The sequence below is a fragment of the Colobus angolensis genome, unplaced genomic scaffold, assembly GCF_000951035.1.
Source record: "Colobus angolensis palliatus isolate OR3802 unplaced genomic scaffold, Cang.pa_1.0 Scaffold57, whole genome shotgun sequence".
NCBI classification, from domain to species: Eukaryota; Metazoa; Chordata; class Mammalia; order Primates; family Cercopithecidae; genus Colobus; species Colobus angolensis.
The window spans coordinates 8,015,933-8,026,360 of record NW_012119265.1 but is presented as its reverse complement, the minus strand read 5'-3'; the positions used below and the strand labels follow the sequence as shown (position 1 = coordinate 8,026,360).

The 10,428-nt window shown below is 40.0% G+C and overlaps 1 protein-coding gene across 1 annotated transcript in view; it reads left to right on the top strand.

Moving 5' to 3' along the window:
- The first annotated feature begins 581 nt into the window (after nucleotides 1–581).
- CCDC175 (coiled-coil domain containing 175) overlaps nucleotides 582–10,428 on the top strand; it is a 60,085-nt gene continuing 50,238 nt past the window's right edge. Inside the window, exons 1-4 of the mRNA XM_011961912.1 lie at nucleotides 582–794; nucleotides 2,377–2,462; nucleotides 4,637–4,748; nucleotides 9,505–9,640. Coding sequence (XP_011817302.1) covers nucleotides 638–794; nucleotides 2,377–2,462; nucleotides 4,637–4,748; nucleotides 9,505–9,640 — 491 coding nt within the window. The 5' untranslated portion in view covers nucleotides 582–637. The remainder of the gene's footprint in view (nucleotides 795–2,376; nucleotides 2,463–4,636; nucleotides 4,749–9,504; nucleotides 9,641–10,428) is intronic.

Genomic DNA, 10,428 nt, shown 5'->3' with positions numbered 1-10,428 from the left:
GTCCTGAGTAGCTGGGACTACAGGCACGCGCCACCACGCCAGGCTAATTTTTGTATTTTTAGTAGAGACGGGGTTTCACCATGTTGATCAGTCTGGTCTTGAATTCCTGACCACAGGTGATCCCACTTTGGCCTCGCAAAGAGCTGTGATTACAGGTGTGAGCCGCCTCGCCCGGCCCAGATGTCAATTTAAATCCAATATTATCCTCTTGTGGTCTTGAGCAGTTCATTTAGTCGCCCTCGCCTCAGTTTACTTGTCTGTAAAAGTGGAGGTATTAAAAGTGCCTGCTCACAAAGTTCTTGTGAAGATTAAGTGAGCTACTGTATCTAAAGGTTATCCGACAGTACCCGGCACAAAGATGCGCTCAGAAGTGATCATTATTATGATTCCAGTGCTCCACAAAAAAGACACAGGCCTGAACTAACGAAATGGAAATTTAAAGGGGGAAAAGTTAGCTAAAGAGAGAGTCATTCTTCTCAGACTGCTTAATTATTGTGAATAAAATTAGAGAACCAGGGAAGTACCTACTAGAGGTGCGGGCCACGAGGGGGCGCCCCAGGACCTCGGCGTCCTCGTTGCCCGTGGCAACCGGCAATCCTTGGCTCTGGCTTAGGAGGAACTCAGCTAGAACGGCAAAATGGCCCTGAGCCCCTGGACCCCAGGACTGGGCGCTGGCGAGAAGCTGGTGCAGGCGGCCGCCGTCTCCACCGGCCCCTCCCTGGAGTTATGCACTTTCCCCTCCACCCTGGGCTCCTCCGTCGCGGTCGAGGCGCTGGAGCAGCTGTTTGTTGTGGGTGAGACGCCCCTCGGGCAATGGAAGGGACGTCTCCTCAGAGGTGGCGCTTAGGAGGCGCTCAGCGGGAACCCTGAGCGGGGACTCTCCTCCCGGAACCAGGGCATCACTGGCCAGGGCAGAGCCTTCTCCCCGCTCCTTGGAGTCTGGGGAGAGAGAGGTGGAGGGTGGGACCAAGTGCCCAGCTCTCCTGCTCTAGCGCAGCTGGGGTGACTTCGCTCAACACTCAGTAGTGGTTGGTGACAAATCCGGGACTCCCAAGTCACTACCCTATGCCTGCGACCTGAGTACACACCTGCATTTAGATTATGCCTTCTATTTCAGTTCTCTTCCTGCCTTTCCAAGTTAACATCCTCCCACATTTTGCCATGGCAAACTGGAGAATTTAACAAGCAAATAGGAAAGGGAGTGTTTAAGAGGCTCCTGTTGTGTTAAGCAAGAAACATTAGATGTAAAAGGTTGTTTAGGAGATTCTAATAGAAAATTACCTTGGATGGGGCCAGGTTAAAATATTTTTCAGTTAGAAAGCTGAACCTGTAATCAAATCACTTAAGGTAAGACAATCCAAGAAAGGGTGTTTCCTGGTCAGTGCAAAAACCGTTTAGGCCAAACAAAACATTTCAGTGCTTCACTGGAATCATCCCATTTCTTCAAGATAATCGTATTGATTTATGTTACAATGTTACTATTAATTTGGGATAGTTTTTATTTTCCTCCTTAAATGCACTAGGTTAATTTCACAATTCTTGGCAAATATGCTTGGGTGAATGTTATGGTGAAGAATGTTGGCCGGGCGCGGGGGCTCACGCCTGTAATCCCAGCACTTTGGAAGGCCGAGGCAGGTGGATACCTGGGGTCAGGAGTTTGAGACCAGCCTGGCCAACATGGTGAAACCCTGTCTCTACTAAAAATACAAAAAATTAGCCGGGCGTGGTGGCGGGCGTCTGTAATCCCAGCTACTCAGGAGGCTGAGGCAGGAGAATCGCTTGAACCCAGGAGGCGGAGTTTGCAGTGAGCCGAGATGGCGCCACTGCACTCCAGTCTGGGCGACCGAGCGAGGCTCCGTCTCAAAAAAATGAAAAATAAAATAAAAAAAAAAGAATGTTAACCACTGAGGAGACCTAAAGTTATTAAGACCTAAATTAGTCACATGTATCTGAGGTCATTGTCAATGACAGAGCTAGAACCTTGAACTCTCTTCATACTTGATCTCTAGATCAGCATGCCATTGCAACCCTAGTACTTACGTACAAATACATTTTTCTGTTAATAATATCTAGACACTCAGAACATATTTCACAGGGAAAAAAAATCATTACACCTTCTTGCCCTGAGTAGGAGTTATAAAATATCAATATGTAAATCTCCAGCACATTTGTCCTCAAGGAGCATAAAATATATACCTAAATTACAACATTATGGAATAAGAAGTAAGTACAAAAGAGATTAGTGTAATGTACAATAAAAATTCAGATATTGAAGATGTAACTTCCAACCAAGTAAGTATTTGAGCTAGATCACAAAAGGTTAAGTAGAATTTGGATAGATAAATAAGAGATCTTTTTTTTCTAATTTTTTTTCAGAACGATCACTGCAAAGTGACTATTTTAAATGTAATGAAGAAGCTAAGATCTTTCTTAAGGACATTGCTGTAGCTGTTAAGAAATTGGTATTGTATTACCTATAAGAACCATTTCTTCAATCTTCCACATATTTCTTCATCAAACTTTCATTTAGCACCAATTCTGTTCAAAATATTAAGTAGATGACTAGAGAATATAGTTATCTTGAACTTAAACATATTTTTCTCTCAATTTTGTAAGTATTTGCATAATTATTGATCAACTGCGGATTGTTACTGGATTTTCCATGGAGAAAACTAAATTATGGGCTTATGACTGTGGATGAGGGCAAGCTCATTTAGAGAAAGCAATGTGGGTGATAATAGGGTTCAGTTAAGAGGTGGACCACATAGGCAAATGCTTGGGACACCAATATACAAGCATTCCTTAAAACAAACACACACACAATCTCTGGAATACATTGCAAGCATGGTGCTAATTAACTCAGTTCTCTATAAGCAATTCCTTGCATAACTGGTCAAAGATTATTTGACATATGTTTCACTGAAGTAGACTGTACTGTTAGTGAAAACAAAGAGAAATTCTTTCAATTACACTTATCTGGCCCCTATCAAAGACATGTTGAAGAAATATTTAAAGAATTTCCTTCTGAGGTGTCACAGACATCTCTTTTCGGCCAAGGATGATATTGACAATGCTTCCTTGGCACAGTCAGAATGGTGAAGGCTCTCCATTTTATTTAAAAATATTGAATAAGAATCTACTACATATCAAATTGCTAAAAATGTAGAAATATGGCTGTAAATGAGTTTGAATCCACAGACTGCTGATAAAACTCTTATTACTTTATATTTCATATTATACACACACACACATACACACACATATATATAGCTATACTACATAATCATAATTTACAATCCTACTTAATTGAGTAGATACATGTAAACACTTAGGGATCATGTGTGTTGTGCAGCACTGTGGTGCTGTGGAAACATTTTTCCCTGCTTGGTTCTTTCTTTCAGTTATGTCTTTCACTAGGATTTTAAGGGGCCAAAATATTTATTGTGGTTAAAGTATCTAGTCTGTATTCATTTAATATCTGAGCTGTGAAATCTCTTAAAAAACAGAGATCAGGCTGGGTGTGGTGGCTCATGCCTGTAATCCCAGCACTCTGGGAGGCTGAGACTGATGGATCACTTGAGGTCAGGAGTTCGAGACTAGCCTGGCCAAGACATGGCAAAACTCCATCTCTACTAAAAATACAAAAATTAGCCCGGCATGGTGGCAAGAGCCAGTAATTCTAGCTAATTGGGGAGGCTGGTAGGAGAAATCGCTTGAACCCAGGAAGCAGAGGTTGCAATGAGCTGAGATTGCCCTACTGCACTCCAGCCTGGTCAACAGAGCGAGATTCCATTTCAAAAAAAAAAAAACAAACCAGAGATCAATCCTTTTATTTTTAAAAGTAATAAATGTTCATTATTATAAAAGTAATACATGTTGACTCTGAAAAATTTAGAAAAAAATAGATAAGCAAAAGGACCACATTAAAATAATCACAATTAATGCTGATGAATATACTTTCTACTTTCAGGGTATAGGTGATGACTACACTGAATTTCATTTTTTACAGAAAAGTGATCATGCTATATATGTAATTATATAGTCTACTTTTTCTAATTCATAAAATATAATGGCAGGTTCTCAGATCATAAAATAGCTATAGCTATTATGACAGTTTATTTAAAAGATGATTTATCTATTTTTTCCCACCAACTGATTTCTCAGCAGTGTTTCCTTTCTTAAAGTAGCCTCACCTAAAAGTAATAATAACAGCTTTACCTATTTGTCTGGGTTTGTAGGTGTGTATGAGAAAACCATTGTTCTCTTTATACCTAAGCATATTTTCATAGGCAATTTCCATATTTTAATAAGTAGCTTTCTTTCTCAATATTACCATTTTTGTTAGCGTCTTTCCTTTTAAATGGATTGAAATTGCATATAAGAAACAGATACTCATAAAGAAAAGATAATTTCTCAGTAGAATAAAATCAATAGAAAGTAAGAGATAAATTAACAGACACCTTAAATAGTGACTGTAGATACTTTTCCCAGTGTCTGTTCCAAATAAAAATAATGGTAGAAGATATTTAATGAAATTATATTTTGACCCCTGAAAACATTTATAGGGCATTGTTTAGGAAATTGATCTTACTATTTTAGTGTCTTAACTTTTTTAACATGTAATTTAAATTTTCAGGAAGAAATGAGAAAAGCCACAATCAATCTGTTGGAGATTGAAAGCATGGAACTCAACAAACTATACTATCTATTGGAAACTCTTCCCAGTAGCATTAAGAGGGAATTGAAAGGTACTTTTGAGGTTATCAACTCTAGAAATTTAGTTGATCTTATAATAGAATGAAGTACTTTCAACAAGATAAGTTTCATAGTTATTGCTCATGTGAGATATAGCTAGAAAGCATACATGACACAAACACAGTAAACTCCATAATAATTTTCTCTTATATTTTCAGTGGAAATAGTATATATAACACTTGAATTTATATAATTTTGTTTCTAAATAGACTACAGATAAATGGATCAGCCCATTCCAAATTGGTACTTATCCAATTAAATTAGGCAACTTGGCTGGCCTAAACCATCATTCTACTTTCTGTCTCTGAATTTTGGCTACTCTGGGTACCTCATATAAGTAGTATCATACAGTATTTGTCCTCATGACCGGCTTCCTTCACCGAGCATAATATCTTCAAGGTTCATTCATACTATTGTATGTGTCAGAACTGCCTTTCTTTTTAAGGCTGAATAATATCTCATTGTTTGTATCTATCACATTTCCTTATCCATTTTATCTGCAAATTGTCACTTGGGTTGCTCCCATCTTTTAGCTGTTGTGAATAACGCTGTTATGAACATAGGTATCCAAATACAAGTTGAGCACCACTTATCCAAAACAGTTGTGACTAGGTATGTTTCCAATTTCTGATTTTTTTTTTTTTTTGAATTTGGAATATTTGCATTATACTTTCCAGTTGAACATCCCTAATCCATAAATCTGAAATGCTTCATTGAGCATTTCCTTTGATCATAATGTAGGTCCTCAATAGGTTTGGGGTTTTGGAGCATTTCCAAAATTATGCTCAAAAGAAATGTTCTTTGGAGCATTTCAGTTTTCAGATTTTTTATTTTATTTATTTTTTATTTTATTTTTATTTTTATTTATTTATTTTTTTGAGACGGAGTCTCGCTCTGTCGCCCAGGCTGGAGCGCAGTGGCCGGATCTCAGCTCACTGCAAGCTCCGCCTCCCGGGTTTACGCGATTTCTCCTGCCTCATCCGCCCGAGTAGCTGGGACTACAGGCCCCCGCCATCTCGCCCGGCTAGTTTTTTGTATTTTTTAGTAGAGACGGGGTTTCACCGTGTTAGCCAGGATGGTCTCGATCTCCTGACCTTGTGATCCACCCGTCTCGGCCTCCCAAAGTGCTGGGATTACAGGCTTGAGCCACCGCGCCCGGCCCAGTTTTCAGATTTTTGGATTAGGGACACTTCACCTGTATCCAAGTCCCTGCTTTCATTTTTTTGGTTTGTTTATATATTTCTGCATAAGCAGAATTGCTAGATTGTATGGTAATTGTACATTCTTTTTTTTTTTTTTTTTTTTACTGGGGTCAGATCTTACAGAGTCATATATTCAATATTTTGAAGATCTGCCTTGCTGTTTTCAACAGTGGTTGCCCCATTTTGTGTTTCCACCAACAATGCACAAGGGTTCCAGTATCTCTACATCCTTGTCAGTACTTGTTATTTTCCAGATTTTTGTGTTTGTGATTTTTCTGATCGCTCTCCAAGTAGCTGTGAAGTGTTATCTTATTGTGATTTGATTTGCATTTCCCCCGTGATTAGAGATGTTGAGCTTCTTTTTGTCTGCTCATTGGCCGTTGGTACATCTTCTTGGGAGAAATGTCTGTTCAGGTCCTTTATCCATCTTTTAATCAGGTTCGATTTCGTTGTTGTTGAGTTGTAGGAGTTCTTTATGTACTCTGAATGTTAACCACTGATTAGATACATGATTTGCAAATTTTTTTCCCATTCCATGGGTTGCCTTTTCACTCTGTTGATAGTGACCTTTGAAGCACAAAAGTTTTAAATTTTGATGCAGTCAAGAAATCATTGCCAAATTCAATGCCATGAAGCTTTTCTCTATGTTTTATTCTAAGAGTGTTACAGTTTAAGCTCTTATGTGTAGGTCTTCTTCAATTCTTTTTTTTTTTTTTTTTTTTTTTTTTGAGGTAAATTTTGTATTTGGGGTAAGGGTCAAACTTTATTTCACCAGATGCCAGGTATATTGACTGAGGCTCACAGTTGAGTTCTTCTCCAGGAATTACCTTCAACAAAAGAGAGAAGGGACTGTGTGCAGTACCTTACGCCTGTAATCCCAGCACTTTGGGAGGCTGAGGCGGGTGGATCACAAGGTCAGGAGTTTGAGACCAGCCTGGCCAACATAGTGAAACCCCATCTGTACTAAAAGTACAAAAAACAATTAGCCAGGAGTGGTGGCGCATGCCTGTAGTCCCAGCTACTCAGGAGACTGAGGCAGGAGAATCGCTTGAACCCAGGAGGCAGAGGTTGCAGTGAGCCAAGATCGCACCCCTGTACTCCAGCTTGGGTGACAGGGCGAGACTTCGTCTCAAAACAAAAACAAACAAACAAACAAAAACAAAAGAGAGAAGCTTCACTCCAAGTTATATTCTCTCCCTAGTGCCTGCCACCTCCACTCGTGATTGTTCACTATGAGGGTACAAAGGCCTGGCTCCTTGCCTCAGTGTAGAACAACTCTACAGCATGATCATAGCTCCAAAGCTCATCAGAGTTTAACCTCCTCCTCTGCCCAGCCTTTCATTTCCTCCAAAGAGATGTTTCTCAGAGCACTACCCGATAAATGCTCTACACACACATTTTATAATCTGTTTCCCAGAGAGCCCAACTTAAAAACAGTGGTCTTAATAAGTAAAAGAATAAAAGATAGATTTTCCACTTAGCCATTTATTGCCTCTACTTTGTGATAAGGCAGCTGGACCCTGTAAATTTTCCCCTTTACCAGCTGGCACAATGTTCAGCTTTGTCCACAGAGGGCATAGGAGGGATATGGAGGAGGAAGGGGTTCTCTTCCTGGTTCCAGTGTGCTCAACTTGGCTGACTCTTACGGTGTGTGCAGCTTCTCCAGGCCATGGTCCTGCAGCATCCAGCAGTCCACGATGCCCAGCAGCTTCCCCCAGTACCCCCTGGGTAGCTTCAACTACCAATGAGGCACCTCTTCATGAAGAGCTTCTCTGGCACCCCCTTGGGTAGTTTTGCAGTGAGTTCTGAAGTATGGCACCTCTCTGTGGGCAGGGACCCCTAACACCCCCAGAGAGCAGATTTCCAGCAAGTTCTATCAGCCCAGCACTTCATGAACTTCTTTGCCATCTAATGAGAGACAGCCTCCCTAATGAGGCCTAGCTCCCAGGTCTCAAGGTGCTGTTTCCTCGAGCACTGTATCTCAGCCCTAGAGATGGTGGCTATTCCTTATGTCTGCTATTTCTGAATGCTTTCAAGTTCTCTTCACTTCTTACCACCCATTCCCTAATCCTCTAATTACTCTAATCCTCTGTTGTAGTTAATAATTTATTCTATTAAACTTTCCCTTTTCAATTTACTGTGAGATTTCTATCTCCTAATTGGACCCTGACTGATAGAGTGGGTTTAAAACAATATGCTTGGTGTTAATCTAGTTTGACAGGGAAAATAGAACAAACTATACGTGCAGGAAAAGAAAATCAGATTTAGAAGAATCTGCACCAAAGGTAGAATTAAGAGTGTTTTTTTTGTTGTTGTTGTTGTTTGCTGTTCTTTAGTTTTTAGATTGGGTTGCTTTTATAATCAGAAAAACATATTTTAGAAGGGGGAAAATACCATAATAGCTTGTAAGGTCCTTGATACATGCTAAATGCTTAACCATGTAAATTTAGTTAGTTGGCCTTATGTCATAAGTCCTTGCTACTCAAAGTGTGGTCTTTGGTTCAGTAGCATAAGCAACATGTAAGACCTTGTGAGGAAATACAGAATCTCTGGGCCCACCCTAGACCCGCTGTATCAGAAGCTGCATTTTAACAAGATCTCCAAATGATGTATGTGCATATTTGAGACACAAAGTTTGAGAAGGCCTGCTGCAACAAGCAATTTAATTAGTAGCCTAGAAAAAAAATTCCCTAGCTCTCTCAGGAGAGCTACCAGCTAGTTTCTAGGGAGTTTGTTGTGTAGAAATGAGTAGTTAGTCCAGCACCTTCCTAAACAGCAGTGTTAAAAAATTCATGCATATTGACCATCTGTCATACACTGAGCTAATCCTTTGAAGTCATATGTGATTACACTGACGTATTATTTGTGGATGAATAATTGTTTCTTTAATACATTGGATTCTCCCAAAAAGCAGAACCTGAGGCATTGGCTTTTGCATTATTATTTTATTAGGGAGTAGAATCCAAAGAGGAGGATGGGATAAGGAGACCAAAACAGAGGACAAGGGAGAGCCACATGGGGTGGATTATGATGTTGGCTGCTGCTAACTGAAACTAATTAATTATGAGAAGAAGCTCCCAAGACCCGGTGTTACTTCTTCTCAGGACCATCTATCAGTGTGAGAGAGGGAGAAATATTTATGCACAAGCTCCTGTCTATCATTGGTCTGATGCTTGCCCTACCTCTTGTACTTCTGGGTTATACATGCATGGGTGTGGGTGCATAAAGAAGTCCCATGTAGAAATTGCAGAAGTCCTAGGCAGGAGGTGAGAAGTGCATGGAATGGGCAGGAATCAGGCACTATCAGACTACACCTGTCTGAAGTTGATCTAAGCCCACAGAAAGCTGGTTACCATAACAGCAGCAGAAATAAGAGAAATAATTAGTAGGTAACATTGAGAGGGACCAAGGGAGTAAGAGGTACTTGATTCTCAAAAACATTATTAAAAGAATATTTCAAAGAAAGACTTTTTTTTTTCATGAAAGTCAGTATCTACAATTGTGCTCTTCCTCAAATAATGTAGTAACATTTCCACTTACTTTGAAGAATGTGTCAGAGACGCTCGCAGATTAAATCTTTTTGAGATAAATACAATAAAAATGAGAATTACAAGGACAGAAAATGAAATAGAGCTTCTGAAGAAGAAAATAACTGACCTGAAAGAATATAATGAAGCTCTGGGGTAGGTATTCTTATATTCAATATTTGAGGGAGTAGGTGTCTGTGGCTGGAGTGGGAAAATTGTCGGGAGGGGTTTACTGTCTGATCTGAACTGGGGCAGGGCAAGTTGAGAGGTGAAGATGGGTTGTAGGAGATGACCCAGGCTGATGGGGTAGGGAAGGTGATGGCCACAGAGGGCTGAGGAGGAGAGCAGAAAATCTTCAACCACAGCAGCCAGGAGGCCTGTAATATTTCAGAGGCAATCCAGCTTCTCAGCAGCAACTACTGTTTGTAAATCACACACTACCTCTACTGCTACCTCCAAAGGTAGACACCCAGTGGATTTAGTTTCCATTTTCATAGAATTAAGTTTACAAACCCCCACCACCAAAGTAAGAAATCTTGCAGGGATTATATTATAAATCTAATGTCAAACCAGACCTATTGTATCTAGTTCAGTTCATTGAAGATATTTAGTCATATTTGTAACCTGCTGGAGGACTGAGGATGAGGCTGGTTCCCAGGACAGGGTTCCAGATTTTATCTGTAATTAAATGAGATAATATATGAAACTGCCTGTAGCTCAAGATCTGATACCCCTTAGTGAGCCTCATTTTCTCCATCTGTGAAATGGGGGTCACAACTCTTTGCTAGCTCATGAAAGGAAGAGATATATTCTCAAAGATAGAACCCCTTGAAGAATTACTCACCCCATGAGAAAATTTGATAAATTTTAATAAATATCATAAATATCAGCATGTTGGTTTCCAGAGTGAGAAATGTTCACAAAGAGCCCTTATTATAGGGGAA